We start from the raw sequence: 25,584 nt of genomic DNA on the forward strand, positions 1-25,584 counted from the left end.
AGGCTTTTAACTGCATCTCACAGTCAACTGGATTAGATTTGGGATATTTTTCGGAGCAGCCTAGAAAGCTGAGCTGGTGCTGTCCTCCTTTTTTCCAAATCACTGTGACAGTAAGATAATTTCCAACAAAAACAGCTTTTTATTTATAGTGATAAACACACTGCACCCTCTGAACTGTCACTCACAATTTTTCCACATTTTAGTGCCAACATTTTCCTGTAAACATTACAGAGCACAAAACACAGAGGTGTGGTGAAACAGTGAGAACTACATGGCCCAAATTGGCTGAAGCGTCCCTTCCTGAAACAAACACAACTGTTTCTGATGTCGTTAGGCAGCGAGGCAGAGACAGCAGGGAGGCAATGGCACAAAAATGCAACTTTCGACGAGGAATTTGAGGTTTCAGGATAGACTGAATAGGTCCGAAAAGGGCAGGACGTGCCTCAAAGCGGCATTATTTTCAGTGGCTGACTTGAAAAAGAAGTCATGCTGTATTGAAGTGTATGAAAAAATGGCCCTCTGTTCCCCTGATCTTTGACAGGGGTCAGCAAAATTTATTATCAAAAGGGAGCTGAGCCATAAACAAGCATATCAACATTATGAATAGGTATAAATAATTAAAACTAGTCTGCAGTGACTTTGTATGACTATTTGGTATTTTAACTTTGCATTTTCATAACAATAATGCCACATTTATGATGGATTTATGACATTATAGAACTAGGATAATAAAAATTAAGATAGTTACCTATTTTTATTAACCACTAAAGAGAACATTTGTGAAGTGAAGGAAAATCAAATTAGTTTTAAGTTAAAAAAAAACCTGTTGGTAGCGAAAGCAATCAAATTTGTCCACAAACTTGCAAATTCTCTGATGTGTTTATTATATTTATTTCCATATACAGATTAATTTTTTATCAAACCCACAGGGAGGCACTGGACATGGGCAAAACAGCCACAGGTTTCTGACCTCTGATCTATGACCTCAGTAAAAAACGATTTCCTGATGACAGTATGGCCTCAGTGGCTATTTTTAAGTCATACTGAATACAAAATGATGTTAATTTGTAAGTTACAGTCAAATTAAAGCCAAAACGAAGGATTAACTGGGTCATACACAGTCCAATGGGTCACATCACAGTGGCTGCATCCATCTTTGTGTCTCATTTGGAATTATTTTAATTTTTACTTTGTTTCATTTAGAGGCCTAAACTAGCTGAGAGGTTTTCATACATGAACTCCGGACAACATCAGGAGTATTCGGTCAGGACATTACTGCCGAGAATCCTGAGGAGCTGAAGTTGTGTTTGTTGCTTGCAGCTATTTGAGAAGTCTTTAAAACGTATCACATATTTGGACCTTTGCCTAAAGCAGTGGTTCTCAAACTGTGGGGCGCAGAGCCAGGGGAAAATACAAAATGAAACTAATTGGAATTAAGAGTATGCTGATGCTACATTTACCTTTATTTTAATAATATACTTATTCAGATAAAAATGTTGAGGGTTGTAAAACTTGTGGGGTATGGGGCATGCCAGAACAGGTCTGAAAACCACTGACCTCACGAGCATCCCCAAAAAGAGAGGGGTGCGTGCATTTAAATAACCATATAATAAAATAACCTCATTCATTATGGAAAACTAATTCATTATTACCAACACAAAAACATTAATCACACTCTGTATACGTCACACAGTGGTCAAAAACAGTCAAGTTTAAACCACTTGTTAAAGAGCAGCCATCCTCAGGTTGAATCCCAAGCTCGATCACGGCTGTGAAGTATTTAAATATATAAAGTAAATGTAAGTAATTACTTTTTCTGCTTAGATTCAAAGTAAATGTTTGCAGATTTTATTAATTTATCATTAGTTTGCACATAGATGTTTCCCACATAGAGTGACTGCTCATCTCAATCTTTAAAATAAATTCCATATGGCAACAAATTTCAGCTACAGCCAACCTTAAGACTTTAAAGCAAAGTCAAAGCTTGCTGTGTTGAGGAGATTTATATGACCTCTTTGGCTCTCTGAAGTCTCATTCTTATTGTCCTGTCAGTCACAAGTTCAGCACCCCTTATTACTACATACTTACTGCATAAAGGTCTTATTTTAGCTACCTGAAGATACTGTGACGACTGTTTGAGAACATACACTACCTGGCCAACAAAAAGCCACCACCTGGATTTGACTAAGCAAATAGGAAAATTACTACAGCAACAGGTTTCTGAACCCTAACTGGTGCAGCCAGTAGCTTCTGTTTTCTTAACCAACCTCGTCTGGGGACAGATCCCGTGGTTGTGGAAATAATGTTACTCATTTTCGAAAGGGTCAAATTAATGGCTTGTCTAAAAATGAGCTAAGTATTGTCCAATACGGTAGTTAACCGTCATCTCCAAAGAAGAAATGTGTCTGGAAAAGATCGTGATCAGCAATCAGTTAAATGTTCTGTGAAGTCAGAGCATTCCACTCCCACAGTACTTAAAGTATTCAAGGGAGTAGGACCAAAGAGCTGTGTGTAGCCTTAAGGAAACGAACGAGTGGTTCAGGGAGGATGAGACATCATTTTCGAATATGGATTGACCACTACAGAATCCAGATCTTAAACCACTGAGAATCTTTGGGATATGCTGGAGTGATTCTGCCATCATCAGTACAAGATCTTGGCAAAATAATTAATGAAAATCTGAAAGGAAATAAATGTTAATTGAAATGATGCCACTGCAAATTTGTCCCTTCTTCAAAGGTGTTTATCAAATTTCTTTTTGGCCAGGCAGTGTGAGTCAACATCTTTCTCTTTGTAAAATACCTGCTAAGAGGCTGAAATGGTTGTTAAAATTAAAAGAAATGTTTTTCTATCATTTTATGTTTGTTTATCATTTAATTTATCAATAGCCTCTCAATGCCAAAAGGTCACTAGTGAACTTTATGTGGAATCTGAACCTGTTTAGTTCAAATTATACCATATTAATAGAACATAAAGGCAAAACCCCATATAAAGAATTGTTTTTAGAGGTAACATCCTCTTCTCCAACCCAATACTTATCACAGTGGTTTGTTAACAACATGGTAGATGCCAAGAGGTTAAATAAGTCATGTTAATTTGGGAGATGTCATACATGTTTTGTTTCAGTTGGTGAATACACTGCAAAACTTGTTTTTTCCCCCATTCATTTACCTATTGATAGAGCAGAAATAAGAGATTTATTCTGGAAATTACACATGCTATCTTTGCTGTTTGTCTTTTTCCACCTTGCAGCGTACATGAATAGAGACAGACGTTCATGAACCCTCTGCTGGAAGCTGTTTTATCCACGGCACTGTTCTCCACCTCATCTTACCCATATTCACGACATGACACATGGCGATAACTTTGTCCACTAGTGTGTTGTTTTTGTTGCAACAGAAAGCCAGGACTCAGGAGAACAAATGCTGTAAAAAGCCTTCTCTTGTATACATTTCGAAGCATGTATGGCAGAGCTTGTACAGTTTCAGTTTGTTTCAACGCACGTCTTAGCAAAGTTCTGTCAGCACAGGATAGAGGAAAGTAGGATGATGATGTTGAAAGAAAGCACAGGAAGCCGTGGCGTGTTAAGGGTGATGGCAGCAGATGGCTGGGGTCGCTTCTTCTGGCGTGGTCCGTTACACAGCGGTGTGTTACAGCAGCTGATGCAGACCGAGTTGAGCTTCCCGGTGCAGAACTGCTGGTAACCAGAAGAGGCGATAAGACAAGCTCCAGATGAGGCACAGGACTTTCGGTAGTGCACACCTGAAATGAGGACATAAATGGATGCATTAGCCTCATAATGAGAGGATTAAAGGGTGCGATGGAGATGGGTAACTGGGAATTTGTTCTTTCATCTACTTGAAGGGAAACATGATTACAACACCTCTTTTACAAACACCTCTTAATGCAGCCAAGTCATTACACTTAGCTGTCCTCCGTGTCTTTGAAAAAACCTTAAGGAAAATGTGTAAATAACTGCAATTGTGAACAAAAATTAATAAATTACTGCCTGTACTTTTTCCTTCTAACATCTGTTTTCACTTGAATCAGTAACCAGCGACTGATATAGAAAAGCCAGCAACCAGCAGCGTTGATGAGGTGTTTTAAATTATTGTATGGGAAAATCTGATTATGAAGATATATATACTGTTGGCATGCAGCAAATCTAAAACTGGAGGTTGAAAGGTGAAATTAATAGGGAACTGTTTTGTGTTGTCAATAATATGGAATTAGTAAGAAGCTGTCATTTCCTGACCAACATTTTGGAGATGAAATGTTAGCATCACACAGTAGCTAAAATCAATCGTTAAGATCACAGAACAAATTAGCTAATGAACTCATTTGGCCAGCTAGCACACTTTAATTTGTTCTCAGGATTTTGGCAGCAGTAACTTTAGTGTCCGAGCCTGATCAGACTATTTGTTTGACTCTCTTTTCATCAAGTCTCTATATATGCAATCGGTAAACAGCTAGTTTTAACTTAGCTAGGCTATGTGAATCTGTTGACCATTAGATCATAATGTAAGCTTACAAAGTCATTTAAAACTGGTCAGATAAGTTTAAAAAAAGGCCTCGGCACAGTATTTTGCCAAGTGAGACAGCTTATGTGTCTGTTGCTGTCTTACAGTTTGTCTGAGGAAAACGTTAGCCAGCCAGAAAAGACAGATCGTAGTTGGTTGGATCACGAAAACCAAACCACAGAAAAGAGTTTTTCCCTGATGGTCTAATTTGCATTTGGTCAGTCGATCTTCGTTTGACAAAACTTTCTTTTTGATGTTAACACAACCAACATTATTCTTAGTATTAATTGTTATGTGCAGTTTGTGTTGCCATCTGTTGAGCTGGAAGATAGCTGTTGATGTTGGTGATTAGTAGATTCCATTTCTAAGCTAAACTACGAGAGCAAAGCAAAAACTAAGTAAAAGTAATGCTGGTACTGGACAAGAAAAAAACTCATCCTTTCGATGTTAGTGGAAAATGTGTCATAGAAGTTTAATATAGAAGTTACTAAACAGGCTGTTAAGAAGAACCTGAGAGACTTGGGGGAAGTTTCATTTTAAGCCAAGTAAGAGTTCAGCCCAGCAAAACATGAAATAGTGAAAAAGAAATTTTCTTTGCATTCATGTAGACAGAAATTTCGGTTTCTGTCATGGTAGCACAACTGAGTCTAATTTATTATAATAATAATCATAATTATTTACTCATGCCTAATGAAGTATGTTGATGAGTCACTAGAGGGGATACATCACTCTTGCAGCCCTAAAACAGAAGTTTAAAGAAGTGGCAACTACTGCTACAATCGTTTTACAAACCTAGCAAAGCAGAATTTTTTTTTTTTTTTAAATTTCCAAATCCAAGTTGTTTTGTGCGCGTACATCTCACAAAGTAGTTTTTAGTGAAAATTTTAAAAATTATTTGCTCCACCAACAACCCCCCCATGGGTATAAATTTTGAATTTTTGTGCTTTAAAAGATAAAAAAATTGCATCCACGAACACACAAAAATATACAATAGAAGAAACACAAATCAATAGTGACTATCTCACGACCTGCTCTAAGAGAATGTGTTGCACAATATGTTCACATACTGACAGTGACAGCATTAAATACATTTAACAATCAAAATAATGACGCACATTGAATTATTAGATTGTATTGTATTAGACTGTAAAGAGTTCCATCCAAGCTTGTTCATTTTTTTTGTGAAGGAGCACTTTATACGTTTTTAACCTTGAGGCAGTGTCCAGTTCGCAATAAATACGTCCAGTATAATAAAATATCTTTAAAACTATATTTACAGACATTTCAAGTGACTGCGTTCGATGTTTAAAGTTCTTCTGAAAAGCATTTCAGGCACAGTCTTATATGTAGTTATAAAAACAAAATGATCTACATTGCAATAAAAGCCAAGGGGAATGAAAGAGGGTAATTTTTTCCACATATTCTGTATACACGTACACGTGACAACAAGTCAGAGGTGTTTGTGAGATTACTTGGGGGAGGCTTTAACATTTTAGTGACATTTTCTTTTAAAGAAATTTAGAAATCAGAACATGAACTTGCAGTAACCCCTGTAATATTTCACTCCTCTCTCCACCCAAGTGAAACTGATGCAGGCGTAGTAACACCCAAAGATCTGCACGCTCATTTAAATTGTGCATCCTTCCATGTTTTATACACTGCAAATATCAGTGGAGATCCCAGAAGGTGCAGACTAATCCAGAGGAAAGACAGTGTGAAATGTTAGAGAGCTCTGGAGGGAAAGGTCTCATCCTCTCACAAAGCCTGCAGATTAAAATCTGACTGAAGCCGTGTTTACATTTTGAATTTTAGCTGCTGGAGTCTTAAACACACCTGGAAAAACACTGTGCAACAAAGGAAATGGAAAACTGACAGTCTCTACATGCATATTCCCAAATAGCAATTACTAACATTTGTATGTTTAAAGAAAATATTTCATAAATCCCAGATCTTTTAATATTTTTATATATTGTCTAAGGAGCTTGGAAAGAAAAGCGTCTGGACTTCTTTAAGTTGCTTGAAGACGTTTCACCTCTCATCCGAGAAGCTTCTTCAGTTCTAAGAGTCAAATGGTGGAGAGTCCCAGATTTAAACCCAGTGGGAGTATCCCCCCAAAGAGGGACAAAGGACCCCCTGATGATCCTCTACCTAATCACATGAGCCAAGGTGTGAAAATGGGTGTGGGTCACAATCAGCCAGGGTTTCGGGTGAGCTCATTGTGAAACCTGGCCCCACCCTATCATGTGATTTCCTGAGGTCAGATGGCCCAGGATGTGAGTGGGCATTAAGGCGTCTGGGAAGGGATCTCAAAACTGGATTATAGATGGCAGACAGTTTGGGGGCATACTTTGAACTACTGGACATGGTGAGTTCTGGATAATCTTCAAAGCTGTCTTTATAACTTGGGTTTGGAATTCTTAATGTCAGGATGCGTCTACACGTACACGGGTATTTTGGTAAATATAGCTTTTATTATGCGTTTTGGCCGTTTGTTTTTGATGTTTTGGATCACTGAAAACTGAGCTTTTGAAAAACTTCTGCAAGAGTGAAAAGTTTGGAAAACTTGGATTCAGTGTTAAAATGTGGACAAGGTCTTTTGAACGGCCAACATTTCTTCACGGTTGGAGTTATATCGCCACCTGCTGCTTTGAGATGGTCTTGACAACACTTGGATGTGGACGGATACATTTTTTAAAACAAACTCAGAAAAAGTTTTGTTTAAAAATTAAAAAAAATTGTTTGTAACCTCAGAAACACTTAAAGAGCATGTCCCGTTCTATGATCTGATCTCACTGTGACTTTATACACAAAAAACCCCTGCTTTAAGCTCCTAGCATCATGCCTGGTCTAGTACGTTTCTAATGCTCTTTAAAAATGCAGCTTCAAGCCATGCTAAATATGAATAGTGCTGATAAAAACCTGGCAAGGCCAAGACTGATGACTGAGTAGTTTCTGGGAGCGTGTATCTGCCAAAAAATAAATAAGCTAACGGACAAGGAACAGCAGCATGTTAGAAAGATGAGTCATTTTTTGATGCTTGGACCCAAGGAACAGAGTCAATATGTCTTTTTTAATTTTAATATTTTGAGCAGTAATTTGAAGATGGAAACAGTGGGTAACATGTTCAGTCAGGGGAAAATGAGCGTTAATAAAAGTGGGATATTACTGACAAAGAAAACAAATGTGATGGTTTTTCTCATTTCAGTCACAGTCGAACAGGCTTTTTATTGGTGTGCTAGCCTCAACTCCTCTTCAGCTCCTTCATCTTCATTCATACCTTCATTTAGAAGCTTTATTTAAACTCCAGACCAGTCACCACCCTCTGTGTGCAATCATTAGTTCAACTTTTTTTATTTGTACATGTCAGTCACAGTTTTTCATTAATCAGGCTTCAAGTTTTATTATTTTTTCACACCCTGTCAGATTTTGACTGATTTTTTTCTCGTCTCTGGAGCTTTTTAACTTTCTCATTTAAAGTTCAATAAAGACGATCTGTCACTCACATTAAGTATCTTGATGTTGATGCTTCTTCTACCATTCTTGCTGCTTTATTTTCTTTGTCACTTTTATTTTGTAATCTGGGCCCTCACCCGTGTTCTAGTCTACATGTATCAGGCTTAATGGCCTAACAAAATGTAATAGATCCATGGTGCATAAAGTTTGGCTTGCAATGAACATAGCGTGGAGCCAAAATTAGACATGTTCAATGAGGACAGCTAGAAACCCCATTTAAGGAAAGCCATTTAGTAAAGCTGATTTATCAGTGAGACAGTGTAATCAGCCAATATTAGCTATTTGCTGATATATCAGTATCAGCATTTATAAAGCATGATAAATGGAAATGAAAAATAAAAAACTGGGGTGGCTGTAGCTCAGGAGGAAGACCAGATCTTGCGCAGCCAATGTGAAAGTGCCTTAAACCTGCATTGTTTGTAACAGCTACCAGTGGGTGATACATGTGCAAAAAGACATCTGATCCTATAGTAGTCTATGGTAAAATGTCCCATAGAGTACAAAACACTTTTCGGTTGAGTTAAGGTCCATGACATTGCTACTGACCAATCATGTTGTTATGATATCATAGCTTTAAAATGTCGGGGAAAAATGTTGTTATTACCAACACTATCTTCTGGAAAAAATGGAAAATATTTTCTTTATTTAATTTAAGAAAATGATAAATATGTTATCCAGTTAGATTTGCTTTTAGCCCAATCTAGGTTACTCATAATAATTTGCTAGCGATTTTTTAATTACGTTATCTAGCTTCTTGGCTCATGCTAACTGAATGCTGAGACAATGTCACTGGGCAGTTGCAGTTTCGAACCTGATAAGATGAAGTTACCTCACTTAACTTATGTTAACTTATGTTAACATGTTAGCAGTCTGTAATTATTTATAAATAGAAATTTCCCTCACGCCGACTATGAAACCAGAAATCAAGAGAGTGGGAGATCTGCTAGCATGTTATACATTTAAATTGTAGCTATAAGATACCCCTGGATTGTACTGTCTTCTAAAAGTCTGCTAAAAGTAAGATAGCGAGTTGCTGTTGATGAGCTGATTCAGTGTTGTGATGCAGCTGTACACCAAACTTTTTTATGTTCCTTATTTTTAAACATGTTAATGAATAAATAAGTTGAACAGCAGCACTCGGAGTCTATTATAGATCACAGAGGTTTCTTGTTTAATTGCAAAACTGCCGACTAACCTATAACTAAGTATAATATTTTATCGATTACCTCACACACTGAGCTCACACACAGCCAGGAGGGCTCTTCTAATTGAAATTCTGAACAAATCCTTTATAGACATCATGCTCTGTAATTGAGTATTGAGTATTGATTACACTCCATATGTAGTAGCTTTAAGCGTGGAGAATATATGCATTGATGTGCCACATTTCAGGAGCAGATATCAGCGTAATGAAGCTCACACGGCACATCAGGTAAACACTCCATCACATCTGAAGCGCCTGGGTGGGATTTCGTTTAATTTGTGCATGGGGATCCAAAGATTCAGCACTTCAATCTAAATTATGCTGTTGAGTTAATTTATGGCAAAAAGGGTGAAAGGATGAAGAGAGAAGAAGTCTAATGAGAATCAGCATGCTTGGCTGCACAGGGAGGATCCAATAAGTGTCTGGAAACCCTTCAGCTACTCCTCTAAATGACTTTTTAACCAAAGAAACGAGCGATTCACTGACACTTTAAAGAAGCATAGAACAGGATCAACACTAATGCTTTTGTTTGGGGTTTTTTTGCCAGTGACCTTGACATGTGCAAAATAACAGTTCCTTACTGGAGACAGAGTGATGTGAGTCTGCTCTATAGAGTTTATTGTCCATTTAAATCAAACCAGACGAGGCAGTGAAATGAGATAGCGGATGTTATACGAGCTGAAGTAAAGATGTCATCAAGATAAATGCTCAGCGGGGACGGTGAAATTTCACAGCAGGTATTTTTGGTGAAGGATGTAGAATCAAGTAGTTACCAAATTCAAAGGTTGCACCGTGTGCAGAAGTCTAGTAGAAGAAGATGAAGTCTAGAGAAAGGGAGCATTTTGGATGACTTACAACCTTGACACTAGTGGTCCATCCATATACAGTGGATTACAAGTGGATCTGGTACTTCCATAGTGCTTTTATCTATGTCTAAGCAGTTTTCCATGCACTGATGAATACATCTGGGGTAACTTGTGGATCCGCATTTTGCCCAAATATACTTCAAGATGTGGACAACCTTAAAACAACCTTTGAAAATCATCTGATTTACTGTATATAACAGGTGGATCTAAGTTAGTCTGTTGCTTATCACTAATTCCATTTAGTTTTATTTATATAGCACTGAATCACAACAGTAGTTGGCTCAAGGCACTTTGTATTGTAAAGCAGAGACCCTGCAATAAGAGAAAACCCCAACAATCAGACCATCTCATCTGAGCACGCACTTGGTGACAGTGAGAAGGAAAAACTCCCTTTTAACAGGAAGAAACCTCTGGTACAACCAGGCTCAGGGAGGGCAACCATCTGCTGCAGCCCACAGACAGATCACCGACCCCACCTGGCACCCTCTGGTCGCTAGGGAAAAACGCGAATGGTTGCTGGAGGTCCTGTCTGGCACAACAAACTCATCATCCTCCATTTAATATATGTGCAACAACAGCAATTTGCTAGCAATGTCATATGAACGAAGATGTGGGACCGGAGCAGTTAGCTGCTATCTTCAAAGCATCTTTTGTGTGTCAAGACAGCAAAACAGGAGTAAGAAGGAATCAGACTGCTATTGAATCAGGTTGGCAGGTACATGCAGTCTGTTTGTGATAATCCTGTGCTGTGATTCTGTACCTTGCTGAGTGGTGGTAGTATCTGCATACTGTGAGTAAACAGAAATTCAATTCAATCTAATAACTACTTACATTTAGAGTCCAACCACAGACTTGAAATTCAGAAGTTCCTCCACAGGTTGGTGATTAAACTGCAGAATGAGGCAGAACGATTAAACTGCAGAATGAGCCTTACTTTTATATTGGAGTTTATTAGATACTAACCGATTGGTGTTGAGTCCCCTATTGCAAAATGTCACAAACACAGATAGCTGCTACAAGTACTGTTTGTCATTATATTAGTTTGAAACCCATCACACACTGATTCCAGTTGTTTGCAGTTATCTGCAAACATTTGGCAACCTGTCTATGAGTAAAAGCAGAAGGCTAAGGCTAAGTTGCCTACGGCGAAGCAAGAGGTGCAATTGCTTTTCTTTCAACCTCTGGACGACCAGTTTCTCATCAACAGCAAAAAAATTAATAACTAAATAATATTCAATGGAACCACTGATTTTTCCTTGTTACAAAGAAGTTAGTGTCCAATTTTTACTACTTGGCTGGCTGACACACAGTTGGTACCCAACAACAACCAGCACACTGACTATTAACAAGTCCTGAGGCTTCAAAATGTAAAGTCCAAAGGTCATGAACGAGCTCCTGCTGGCTGTGTCCAAATTTATATATACACAGCCTCACACATTTGACTACATGAAGCGGACAATGAGTGTCCATATGGCTGAAAGAGTAGACTCAGTCACAATACAGATGCAAATGCTTTTTTGTTTTCTCCAGGCGTCACACACATTGTGCTGGTCGGTGTTCATTCCCTGCTGTTAAAGAATTCCACATCACATGTGGTCAAATACTGCTTACCATTCAGGATCACTGCAGCCTGCTCAGTTTGCTCTGTGATAAAACTAAACATCCAAATTCATGAGCTACACAAGTAACCACACAGTGTGCAAAAATGTATGACCTGTAATTTTTCCTTTTAGAAATAATAATACATTTTGAGTCCTTTAAATACTGGTTCACAAAACCTCACCCTGACAAACTTCAGCAGCCCCGCTCCCTCGATTTAACCGAATGAATGTAAACTTCCGAGAGTAACCACAGTCTCATTTCCTTTTCTCTGATACAGTAAATTAACTTTTCTGAATTGCAGAAGCTAATTTAGATAAGCAGTGAAATCAGGCAGACACGGGTGAAGCCGCCATTGTCTCCATCTTGCTCCGTGATGCTCTGTGGTCTCTTCGTCAAGACGAGCGGTGGCTGGGTTGGGGTCATCAGCCGTCGTTACATAATCTGAACCGGCCCATTGACAGGAATTAGTCTGGTGTTACAGCTCTGAGTAATCAGGGCTCTAGGGTTATAATACTTTTATATTTTTCATTAATTAAAAAACTTTTATTTCATTTTGATGTCAGTTTAGTTTTGAGTTTGCTTGATTCAGTTTACTTTTTAAGATCTTGTGTTTTCGTGTTTAATTCGTGTGAGTGGTATTTGTTGGGGCAGATGCTTAAAAGATTACCTCTGAATCATTGAAGCATAAAAAAGGCATTTAACTACAGTGTTGTGTTTGAACCAATTTTAAATTGTATCTTTAGGGATTTTGTTACTCTCAACCTGTTGCAGAAACATATTACTTGTTCCAATTTCTTTAGTTGAATCTGTGAAAAATGCCTAAGATAATAGAGTTTGACAGACACAAAATAGTATATTTGCAAAATGAGGATGATTTACAAAGAGTTATTACCCAAAAATGTGGCACATATTGTCATGGTGTGCTGTGTCCTTAAAAAAATCTGAGGAAGCTGAACAAGTGGAGGACAAAAGAAGAACTAGCAGGCCTAAAGACATACAATCAGTAACAGTATCTGAAAGCGATTCTCCAAAGAAACTTTTGACACAATTGTATCTATTTTAAAGAACAAAAACAGGAAATCCAGGAATTGCTCTGACTCAAATACTGTCAGTGAATTTCTTTTCTGATGGCAAATATTGAACCTGTGCACATAAAACAGCAAATACGCCTCAAAAACCTGTTCAGAGATGAGACACCGCAGCTTCAGGTGGTGAAATCAAACCTTCACAACAACAACAACAAAAAAACAAGATGATTTTGTGCTCAGCCGGTGATGTGTTAGTTATCTGCCTTCATCAGCTGCCTAACGTGCTGCGCTGCCACACATCAGCCACTGTCGTTTGATTTTCAGAGGAATCCGAGGGGGAATAATTGCGCTTATTCGTCTTGCCATCGCTGTTTCATTTAGTCTGCTGCCTCTGTGAAGGTTTTACATGTTTAGTGTGAAGGGAAGACTGAAGCGCACAGCAGTGATGATCATCTATGGGCTGTTAAACATGTTTTTGAAGACAGTTTTAAGCAATAATGTTGCTCAGCTGAACTGCACGTTTACATTTGTTTCCTTAGTAAAAAGCTTGCTGTTTTTCTTGTCTTGATCACTACAGCTGGATTTACTTAAAAAGTCACTGGGCACCTTCTAATACTCGTGATACAGGACTGTTTTATTATTTTTCAAGATAGCCAGAAATCAATCCTTTCTCTGAACCTCAAATAATGACAAATTAACTGAATGGCTAATTTTTGTTACTGAAAGGTTACCAGTTACCAGTAACATCTGCCCATTCATTGATATAGTCAGCTTCAAATTTGGCAAAAGTGTTGCTGGTTACCTGAGTAACTGCAGTGCCAAATTTGAGATAATTTAGATGAACTTTTTTAATACTTTGGCTAAAAATTATTCTCCCCTTACTAAAAAAAATGGTCTTCTTCCAGATTTCTCAGAGTTGGACACCAGCAAGTCCAACTCTGAATGGCAGTCTCACCAGTGTGAGACCTTGCTGCAAAATGATGGGTGACACATCCCCCCCCCGTCCACTGCATCCTCTATGGAAGGAGTGCCAGAGGGATTAATGAGATGCTCCATTTGGAATCAGTGTCCCAAGCCTTCTTCAGAATGCTGTTGGAGTTCTGGTTGAAGGTGGAAATTGAAGATCTCCCACTCACGTTCCTCCAGGTCTCTCTGTCATTGCATTGAAGTTATCCAGCAGGACAATGGAGTTGCAGATGGGGCACGCTTTAGCACTGCACCCAGGAACTCCAAGAAGACTGGGTGCTCCTGACTGTTGCTTTGCAAACAAGTGCAAACAACAGTCAGGACTTGGTACCAAACCTAAAGAAGCAACCTTATCATTCACCGAGAAAAACTTAAAGGTACTGGCAGCGAGCCAAGGGGATACTAGAAGGCCCACCCCAGCCTCCTCTCATCGAGGGCAGCTCCAGCCCTTTTCCAGGACACTGTTTCAGAGCCCGAGCTGTGTGTTGAGGTAAGTCTGAGTATATCTACCTGGTATCAGTCAACCCCACATACCAGTTTGGGCTGCTTCCCTGCCAGAGTGGTGGAGTTTCACATCCCAGTAGCTAACCTCAGCAGCCGGGGGTCAGACCGCCAGGGCGTCCACCCAGGACCGTCACCCGACACACATCACGCTCAAACCCTACAGCGCCATCTGCAGGCAGTGAGCTCCAAGGAAGTATTTTCACTTTCTTTTTTGTGACATTTCCACATCAAAACCTTTAATTATATTATTATAATACTTTATCACTATCACCTGCAAAAATACTTTAATGCCAGACTTTCTTTGGTGTGAGTTTGTGTGCCATTACACTAATCTACCGTCTCTTTGAGACTGCCTCTGAGGAGTTGCAGGGTGACCACTTTCATATCATTTATTACAGTAAATCGACTCCCTCCATTAAAGGAGAAGGCTCTGAAATGAAAGGTGGCCCACTGGAGCGTGACAATCATCTCCTTTTTTAAATACACGGGCGATAAACATCCGTCTCCAAGGTAAAAGCACAGCCTTTTATCTTTTCTCAAGACATAATCAGAGGAGAAAGATGATTATAGTAATAGAAGACGGGAAGCAGAGCTTGTTTCATGCTGCCCAGCAGAAAAAATTGCCATCATAGGAAAAGATGTTTGCTCTGCATGTGGTTTTGTTCACTGCTGGTCCTTTAACAGGAATAGTTTAGGGCTGTTCATCAGGTGGGGGGTCCTTCCCTTTTTATGAACCAGCTTGGATCTTTTGCATTGGATTATGATGGAAAACAAAAGGCAGGCATCAGGTGAGAGTTAAAAATGAGATAAATTACTGGAATATAATGGAGCAAGGCTGTCAGACAAACACAAATATGGTATCTAAATGTAGGCACAAAGGAGCAGCTGATATCTCACATGGCAGAATGAGCCCTAAATATTTACCCAGAATGCACTTTTTCAAGTTTCTTCCAATGAATTATCAGAAAGCAGATCAAACATTGATGCTTGTTTCTGTTACTCTACATCACAAACATTAACTGGGAGCATTTTTCAGAAACTGTGATCATTCCCATCACAATGAATGCTGGTTACAGAAAAATCATGGTGAACAAAAAAAGCAGATTTTGGCTCTAGACTGTGCCTCTGGAGTGGGTGTAAAATCGTTCTTCAGGCCTGAAAATTTCCTTCCTTTCTAATCTGCCTTTAAGAAAGCAGATGATTGTTTAACGCCTTCAGATACAGAAGCACTGATCTTCAAGCCCCAGCCGAGGATGTGCTCCTACATCTGCACTGAGGAGCTGCATGCAAAGTCGCACACTTGTAGCTGCTCAGAGCAAGTGTACTGTGTAAGAATCACACAGCTGGACAAATTTTCATTCTTATCACTCGGACACGTCGCTCAGAGGTACCGGTGCTATTGTGAATCCATCTATTGCACTGCAAACAGCGATAAGGTGCGGTCAGCCGGATTCCCGAGCCCTCCTTGTACTCGCAGAGCAGCATTAATGATAACACTGCGAGATAAAAGCCGGGACGTACACGAGCATTCATGCAGAAATTTTCTTATTAAAGAACTGTCGACACCACAGTGCAGCGAGCTCGCCCTTTGAATTGGGATCCACATTTCCAAAGACAGGAACTTATTGAGTTTGCTCATCAGCTGTAGAGAGAGAGAGAGGGAGTAACAACACCACTCGCCCGCATGCACGCCTCCAATTTCCACTGGGTATTAAAATGAAGGACACCTCAGGGAGAGTGACCTTTAGTGCCCGCGCTCTCACCAGCAGATAGGGATGTAAACACTGCAGGGTTTTTGTGGGATTTTCTGTGCGTTCCTGCTAACTTCAAGTCTGAATAGCCCCTGCTGAACACTGTCAAAGCCGAGTGTCAGCGCGCTTTTTAAATGAGATTGAAAACCTTCATAACGAGGTTGCGCATTCTTTATACCGAATAATGTGAGCTGAACAAAAGCGATGCAAATGCACAACTCTGAAAAGAAAGCAGCTGCAGAACATGTTGAATAAGGGGGAGAGAATCCAAAGCCGCCAGGTCCAACCAGCACCTGAAACCGCAGATCACAGACACTGTGGGTCCCTACGTCACTGAACTTCAAACACTGAAACCACAAGCTGGATATAAACGATGGACTGTGGCTGCACTTTGGTCGCCATAATGTTTTTTTGTTTTTAAACTATTACCACTCACTCACGTGAAACTTTATTAGGGACACCTGCTCATTTCACACCAATGTCTAATAAGCCAATCACGTGGCAGCAAGTTAATGTTTTTAGGTATGTAGACATGATCAGAATGACCAGCTTTGAGCTGGTAGGAAGGTAACGGCAACTCAAATAACTACTTGTTACATTCAGGGTGTGCAGAAGAGCTTCTTTGATTGAGGATGTTTTCTCGGCACACTTTGTCTCTTAGTACCTGCTGAGCATTGTTTAAACACCACAGCCTCCCTGAGTGTTGCTGCTGACTGTGTCCATCCCTTTATGACCAAACTGTACCCATCTTCTGACGGCTGCTTCCAGCATGATTACACACCTCAGATCATCTTAAACTGGTTTCTTGAACATGGTGTAACAGGAGATTCACATCATGGATTTGCAGTAACTGTGTGATGTTATCATGTCAACATGGACCAAAATCTTAGAAATCTTTCCAGCACCTTGTTGAATGTTTGTCATGTAAGTCTCAGGATCATGTTATTTTTTCCAGCAGTGTTACTGGGTGGGCTAATACACCTTTTATTCATATTTCTAATCATCATTTACGTCCCTGAGATGCTTCAGCTGAATAAGTTTTGGTCGTACTTCATGATTATTGTCTATAAAGGGAAGTTTCGACTGGGCAAATGATGACTGAGTGGATGAGTGGACTCATTTTTCTGGTTTTGTTAAGCTAAACATGATAATTCGGATTCTTTAGTCTCCTCAGTTCACTGGATTAGAATGAAGGTCGTTATAAACTCAGGATGAACATACTCCGAGTTTATTGAGCTAACTCTGATCAGCTTTTTAGAACTGAAACCTCACAGTTGGTTTAACCTGTTCTAGCCTACAGCGCCCTGTTCACCCTCTTGTGTTTTTAGACTCCAGTGCAGATCACTTCCTGTTCCCTTCTTCCCCTTTTCCACTTTTACTCCAATATCCCACAACTTCGCTCCAGTTCTTTCCTTATTTCCCCCCCAAGTCCATAAAACTCTTCTTTCTTTTTTCTTTCACACGACCTCAATTACTTACAGGCCAGCACACTGCTAGCAGTGTATCTGCAGGGAGCTGATATCGTCCGAAGCGTCAGATCTGGTGGTTTATCTGTCAGGCTCTGTTGGATTATAGTTCGCAGGATATGAGGTGTAGAAAAGTCTGATCTCACACAAAGGACACAGTTGTCTGTGTATGCAAAACATCTCCCTCTCACATGAAAATGGCACAGTTTATATCCATGAAAGCTGCCCCGCAGCTAAGTATTTCATCCTCTAATGATAGTCGTAGTGTGGCGAGGGCCCTGTCCTCGCTGACCTCAGATCAGTTTGATTTCAGCTGACGGCGGTGGCGCCTGGAGAGCTGTCTTTCTCCTGTCTTTGCACAAAGAGGGGAGCCTTAAAACATGCCAGAAATACAAACTGTTTCTTTGGCGTCACTTCAAAACGGCCTTTTGTTTACAAGATTTCCTCCGGCTGAGGAAATATAACTGCCTGAGCGCCCACCAACACAAACACGCTAATCCTGCCTGGAGACACGGGGAACAGTTGTGCGCTCTGAATTCTTAGTTTATATATTTGAGTTTGGGATTCTGTTAAAGTTTTATTGCAAAGCTCCTCAGAACCACGCAGATCCAATCCGCTACACCAAGGTCATGACCTACCGTCCTCCTTCACCAGGACCTCCTTCTGGCACATGTCCTGCACGTTCACGGTGCAGTTGACGATGAACTCTGGCGTGGAGCAGTCGTGCGTCATCTCACACTGGTAACACTGGATCTGCAGAGCCAGCCCTGAAACACACACACACACAGAAACCCCGTCATTCACGATAACTCAGCCCAACAACGTCCTCGACACTGTTTTTTCCTCCAGCTTTATCGTGAAAGTTTCACCTCAAAGTGGAGTCGAGTTTTACTTTGTTAAATATTCTGCCTTTGACTTGCACCGTTTCAAATCTGTGTGACAGATAATGCTCAATTATTTATCTGCCTTGCTGCTGGTGCGTTTATCTTAGCAGCACATTTCATCATGTCTCCCTTTGATAGCTCATATTTGTCCGTTTCCACAGTGAAGCTGACTTGTTTACACCGAGTGTCCTTCAGAGAGCTTATTTACTGGGAGCGAAGGATAAACAGATTTCCGGCAGAAATCCAGTGCAGGTCATGAGCACCCTGACCCGAATCAGAATCTATTTTTCATAACTGAGAAGATATATTTTTAACAGAGCGAGTCACACGCTGGAGACGGGGATCAGTCACACAGCACCTTTCAAGTCTTACCCATCACTAAAACAGTCTAGAGGCTACATATAGATCCTCATGTCTCTGTGGCTGACTGACTCATGGATCATCTTATTTTGACATTTAAGGTGTTTATAACCAGTTCCTCAGGCTCCTCTCATCTTGTGTTTTAACTTCAGGTTATTTAAAAAAAAAAAATCTATAAGAAGAAGAGTCATGGTTTTGGATAATTTCATGTTTTTGTCTTTTTCTATCAGTTTCATCTCCTCTCTTTGGTGATTTTCAATTTCAACTCAGTTTTATTTATACAGCACCAAATCACAACAAAAGATGCCTCAAGGGGCTTTATATTGTAAGGTAAAGTTGTAAAGTTGCTACAATAACACAGAGAAAACCCCAACAATCAGACAACCCTTTTTGAGCAACCACTTGGCGACAGTGGGAAGGAAAAACTCCCTTTTACCAGGACAAAAGCTCCAGCAGAAGCAGACTCAGGGAGGGGCGGCCACCTGCTGGGGGTGACCAAGAAAATTTATGAAGTCTGAAAAACAAATAGTTACAAGTAGTGAAAAACTTAGTTTCATATAGTAAAAACTTTTTTTTAGAGTTTACATGATCAGACTTTGATGGATGTGTTTGATACTTTGAGTCAACAAGCTGTGTTTCTAATGTAATACCTGTTCCTATTGTCAACAATAAACTTCATTGGATGAGCTGTATCACCAGCACTGTCTTAAGAAAAGCCTGGTCTTTTGTTGCTAACCATGAACAGCCTCCTTTAATCTTGAATTAATGCTCTCATGATGAGGTTATAGGACGCCTCTAGCAATCAAAAAGGCTTATAAAGGGTCATTTGTGCCAAAAACAGTCAGTATACTGAATAATAACATGGTGGGATGTATTTCTATAGTTGTATAGTTTTATAAATGAATATCTATGAATGTGGGCTGATAGCCATTGTTTTGCTTTTATCATAAATTCACTGATTTTTGCCTTTTTTCATTAATGAGACAATAAAGTTATTCTACTCTAATCTATTTTCCTTCTATTGTGCCTCCAGCACATGCCTTCCTTACAACATAAATTATAAAGACTAAAACTACAGATTTTAAAACAATAAAAACTAAACTGAAACAAGCAAACCCACTGAAACTGAATTAAAAAAACATAAAAATTAAACAAAATACAACTAGAAAACACCCAAAGCAAAAACAGCTGTGTTGCCTGTTCCACATCTGGACTGTTTGCCACGCTGTTTCTCAATAAAAGTGTGTCTCCTACGTTTGGATCTTCTCGGACAGCCACACTTTGATCCTGCCTGCCCGAAGATGGCATCCTAATAACCCTGATCACAGGCTGGAGTGGATGTTCAGAGGAGCACCGCTGTGATACAAAATCCACTCCTGGAGTGGAGATTCATGTTGCAGCAGCAGCACAGGTTTAGATAACCAGCCTCTTTAATGAGAATGATTTGAAACTAGAAATATTCTGAAACGTTAAAAGAGAAACGAGTAGTTTTATTTTATTCGGCTGTTGTGCAAATATCCATGCATGTGAACGTTTACAGCTATAAATACGTATGTATGTAATGTGTGGGTACACATGCTTCCCTATGGATTTCTTGCTCTGCATTATTAAGTGCACATGCATTTGTCCCTACAAAATAAAAGCACCATGACATCACTAGTCTCAGTGTTTTCTTCTTCAGCAGGTTTAATCCCAGGATATGAATTATGAGTTACAGGACTTTTTGTATCAGGAGACAGCCGCACAGCATTTCGTTGGTGCTGTGGACATGGAGGATCCTTTTCTTCTCAAGAAGTCTAAAAACCAGATGAGTTATTGTGCACTTTTTATTTTAGAAAGGCGGCTGCTGATGTTGCCAACTAAGCCTAAGGAAAAGCTGCAGCTCCTTCTCGTTTTAGATAAAAAACAGCGATGTACGGGCTTATTTAGATTATCCTGTTCTGAATCAACCTCTCGGGTTTCTCTGGATCATTTTTAGCAAGTGTTTTTCTGTCTTCTTGTACTTCTACTTGAAATATACCGGGTGCTGGATCTTCTTCAGTGTGTCAGAACAGTGATCCTCAAGCTTACTTTTCATTTTCTGAAAGTGGAAGAGTCCAGGTGGCGAGCAAACATTGTGTTCTTCAAATCCTGTGTTTTCAACATGGCTCCACAGTGCACATGGTTTCCTTCTCCGTGCGACACCTCTGGGTTTCACCGTAAAACTGTGCAATGACAGTCTGACCCCAGGGGATGGATTCACGGTGCACAAACCCATGAATGCAGGAAAAATGATGAGCCTGCTCCTGGTCTCGCTCCTCGCTGCCTTCAGGCGTGGAAAGCGTGCACTGTAGATCCAGCTCTCATCACCTCCACATGAAATTGTTAGGATGCCTGGGTCGTTGACCCAAAGTTTTGAGTTTATTATATTATTTATCATTTCTAGTCTTTGGTTTCTTTGTTAGAGTTCTGTCTTATAGTTTATGTCTCTGTTCCCTCTGTTGCAGTACCTGCCTGTGAGTCTGTGTCTTTAAGTTCAGTCTGTGTTATGTTTCCTGTTTTACTTTGGAGGTGCATGTCTTATGTTAATGTATCTGGTTTTGCTTCCCCTGTTTCGTTAGGCCTGATTTGCCCCAGCTGTGTTTCCCTCCTGTTTCCCATTCCCTGATTGCTCCCTCTATGTATTTAAGCCCTGTGTTTCAGTTTGTCGGTGTTGTGATCTACTCTTATGCCATGCTGTGTGTTCTGTCAGGCTTCCCGCATAACTTTATTTTGATATACCCGGTTATGTTACATTTGAGTTTAGCATTAAAGCTGTTTTGAGTTCAAGTTTTGCCTCCGAGTGTCTGCACTTTGGGTCCTTTTCCTGCCTGCACACAGCCGTTCCATAACAGAAATTCAGGTCAGCTTGAAACAAAAGTTGATGTTTGCACTCTGTGTTGCTGATAAAGTAGAAGTGAAAGTGAAAAATGGACCAGCAATCAGTATGCTGTATTGGAAAAAATGTGATGCATCATAAATCCTGTAAAATAGTTATTATGCTAAGATAAGATAAGATAAGATAACCTTTATTAGTCCCACATGTGGGAAATTTGTTTTGTCACAGCAGGAAGTGGACAGTGCAAAAGTTATGAAGCAAAAATTAGAATAAAATAAAATAAGAATAAATATAGTACAGTACTACCTCTGTCTGTCTAATAGACAACACATCCTAATACTATTAATAATAATATGCTATTTAAACATTTTCTCTTATTTTCAAACCACTCAGATATGAAACTCCAAAAGAAAAAACAGATTACTATGTTCTGGCTTTTTGTTGGGAACTGCACAAGGGGTGCAGCACAGTAATATCGGTGCTAGTGTACTCCAGCACGTTTACTGAAGGACTGCACTGAAGCTGTCTGTTTAAATGTGTTTTGTTTAAAAATTAACTGAAACCAGCAGAAGAATGGGAAGAAACAGCGGCTGTAATGTGATGTCCATGATGTGCTCCAGAGATTTTTGTACGATTTTGAAAAAAGGCCAGGCCGTACTCTCCAGTAATACCACTACCAGCCACAAGGTGGTGCAGCGAGTAAGAGTCAAAACTGCACAGCGTTACTTTTAGCTAAACTTCTGTACAGAATTCAGGGTATTTTTATACGTAACCTTATTTTTGTAGCATAAAACATAAACGTTAAATAATGTAGAAATCGTCTCTTTAAATTGGCAATACATAAATATTTTTAAGAAGAATTTGATGATGGTTGGGATAAACAACTACATCGCAATCATTTTTTATCCAATTGTGTTTTCTTTTTGATCTCTTTTGTTTAATCATTTTCCATTTGTGATCTGTTCTTTTTTGTAATTTTTTAAACTTGTTTTCTCTATATATTTTATTTAACTACACTTTATTTAAACAAATTTGTTAAATCTTGCTAGAGAAGGTAAAGATTAAGTTAAACACAGCAAACATATTTAAACTATTTTTGGTAAAATAAGATGTAGAACTCAATAAAATAAAATGCAATATGAAAAAAAATCTTAAGAAGGTAAAAATTAATCTGAAATCAAAATAAGTCAAAATAAAATCAGTATGCATTTAAATTAAAACTTTTAAGTAATTTGATACATAACTATCTGTTTAAGTTCTATTGAATGTTCTGTAAGACAAATTTACTAAAATTTACTATTTATGGAGACTTGTATAAAGCAAATACGTGAATAAAAAAAGCAGAAAATTAGAAGAACATTTTCTGTTTTTTTCATTTTTCTAGAGTGTAACTTATCTTTAAAATGCTGCCACCTTGTGGCAAAAGCTTTCATTACGTTTGTGTTGAAGGTTTTTACTAAAAGTACCTTTAACAACAACTTTGTTGGGCCACCTGATCATAACTGTACTACACATTGTAATCCATTTATTTATTTTATTTTATATTTACTGTTTATTTATTTAGTAATTCGTATGTTTTAAATATGAACATATATGATGCTGAGTTTTATAGTTAAAACTAAATCCTGTCCAGTTACAACATTAAATTGATATACACATTAATGAGCCAATTGTAATGTCACGTATGTGACTGTACACACTGAGTACTTTAAGCATATTCTACGCAGAAACTTTTTCTATTAAACAGTACTGCGACTTTTACTTTAACACTTTTAAATGAGTTATTAAATTTTCAAAAATCGCTGTTTAAAGTCTCGTGCACACATTTTTCATGTTATAAATCCGTATGAGAGCTGCATGTGCAGCTGAAAATCCTCCTCTGTGTCTATTTCTGATGAAATTTTCTGTTTTGGGTCTTTTTCTCTTCCTTTCCAGACCCTGGAAAGGCCCCTGGCTCTGCTCTCTCTCTCTCCGCCTAAACTTACCTGGATCGTTTCATGCGCACCGGAGCGCACAGTCCGCGCGTGCAGACTGAGCCTCCTACAGTAATAAAGGTTTAATGTGAGTAAATCCATATCAGTCTCATTAGAAAAAGGAGCAGAGAGCCTCCCGGTTTGTCTCCCACCAACGAACAGCCTCCATACCTGAGCCGAGGAGCAGCAGGAGCAGAGAGGAGAGCGCGAGGAGCCGCATCGTCCGCGGATCAGTGAGACTCCGCGCGGGAGTCCGACAGACGGAGGCGCGCCGGCTCGGAGGTGCGGACACGGAGCACCGGCGGGCAGCCTGGCATGGTGAGCCTGACGCCTCCCGCGCGCCTCCAACGCGCTTTTATCCTCCTTGCGCACGCACACAAGCGCGTGCACGGAGACACTGCGCACCACGTGGTAAAGAAACTTTAACCATGTACCTTCTCACTCTCCTCCTCCATCACCTCCTTTTCTTCTCCTCTATTTACAGTCTCATAGTTTTCTCCTGGTTCTCTTTCTTCCTTTCCTCCTTTTCCAAGTATTCGCCTCCTCCTCTACTTCTCCCGTTTCGCCTCCTCATCTTCATTCTCTTTCCTCTTCTTGTCTCAAGTCTCTGTTCTCTTCTTCTCCTCTTATCTTTTTAGTTCTCCTTGTCCTTTCTCCTCGTTCTGATTCTCAGTTTTCTTAGCTTCCTCCTCCTTGACCGTCTTCTTGTCCACCTAATTCTTCTTTTCCTCTTCTGGATCAAAGTCCTTCACCAGCCACTTCTCCTCCTCCTCCCTTTTCTACTCATCTCTTGTCTCCTTCTTAGCTCCTGTCTCATTCTAATCTCCTTCGTAGTCTCCTCCCCCTCCTTTTTCTTCTTCACAAACTCCTCATCATCTTTGTATTCTTCAACTTTCCCTCCTCTTCCACCTCTGGAATAAAGTTCTGCTTCACCAACTTTCCTTCTTATTGTTAGTAGTACTCACAGTAGTAGCAGTACTAGTAGTATGTGGATATTTTCTGACCTGTGTTCAGTCTCATTCATCACGGGAGTCTAACATCGACTTACTGACATAAATAATTAACGTTTTTCACTCTTCCAGCTGCCTTAAATCCCTCTGATGGCTCCTAATAACAACAGTCTCTTATTTATGGCTCATTATTAAACAGAAATGAGACGATAAAGTGCCACAGATTTAGTGCTTTGACCTCCAAAGTCCCTACTCAGATTTATTCATCTCATGAGTTATAGGAATCACTTCGCCAAAAGTTTTAGCTCCATTTCAGTCTTTGACCCAGAAAATGATCCACAAACACTGGACTGGAGGTCAGAGGTCACGGGTACAGTTTGTGGAAAGCTTCATTCAAACTATGATAAAATGGGACCATCGGGCCACGTGTTTGACACCACTAATCTGGAGTTTAGTACAATCATACATGAAGTTTTAAAGTGGTCTGTAAGTTGTCTGAGCTCCTACAAATTCCTGCTGTTAGTCACGTGTCATAAGATGGGAACAAACCCTGGATGATTAAACGTGTGAGCTCCAGTTTTTGTGAACAGACTGTAAAACTGTAAACGGAGGAGCTCTCCGGTTCAGTACTGGTCAGGCGAAGCAGCTTTCAGATGCTTTTCAAAGACAAATAAGTCTGTCTGCAGAACTCTGGGGGGTAAAAACCGGCTGTATTTTCTTTTACAAATCCAAAAGATGAATCAGTCTCCCGAGCGCCGTACATGGTGGGCTAATATTTCACATGTAGCTGAAACCTGGGTGAACTACAGCAGCCCTCGTATCAACCTGTCCACTGAGAGCTGCACGGGGAGTAAGAGGATTTCAGTGCAGAACAAACCCAGATGAGGGCAAACTGCTGATCTGCAGCAAAGGCGGGTCATGCTTTGTCACCGTTTACGGGTCTCAAAGGAGGGAGGCTTCAATCCTTGGTCTAAACTCCAGCAGTTTCACTCAGGCTCGGTGCGATCAGCCCGTTATAATCTGTGTCTGTGGTGCATTGAGAGGCTGTTTGTGATTTACTGCGTTAATCTGCTTAATTGGAACTTGGATAATTGCACATTAAGACGCAATTAAATGCTATGAATCCCTCCTTTGGTCGAA

General features: G+C 39.7%; 2 protein-coding genes across 2 annotated transcripts in view; one reads left to right on the forward strand and one right to left on the reverse strand.

Annotated features, from left to right (window-relative positions):
• Positions 1-23,615, forward strand: part of gpr39 (G protein-coupled receptor 39) — a 63,602-nt gene extending 39,987 nt beyond the window's left edge. Inside the window, exon 2 of the mRNA XM_039600340.1 lies at positions 23,457-23,615. Coding sequence (XP_039456274.1) covers positions 23,457-23,500 — 44 coding nt within the window. The 3' untranslated portion in view covers positions 23,501-23,615. The remainder of the gene's footprint in view (positions 1-23,456) is intronic.
• Positions 8-23,925, reverse strand: LOC116309441 (ly6/PLAUR domain-containing protein 1-like). The gene is made up of 3 exons (XM_031726028.2): positions 23,666-23,925; positions 18,059-18,187; positions 8-3,762 (listed from the first exon to the last, which is right to left on the reverse strand). Exons 1-3 carry the CDS (start codon positions 23,712-23,714, stop codon positions 3,521-3,523), a joined length of 420 nt encoding a protein of 139 aa, XP_031581888.1. The 5' UTR covers positions 23,715-23,925; the 3' UTR covers positions 8-3,520.
• Between the last annotated feature and the right edge of the window lie 1,659 nt (positions 23,926-25,584).

The sequence above is a fragment of the Oreochromis aureus genome, linkage group 16 (genome assembly GCF_013358895.1).
Source record: "Oreochromis aureus strain Israel breed Guangdong linkage group 16, ZZ_aureus, whole genome shotgun sequence".
In the NCBI taxonomy this organism is placed as follows: Eukaryota; Metazoa; Chordata; class Actinopteri; order Cichliformes; family Cichlidae; genus Oreochromis; species Oreochromis aureus.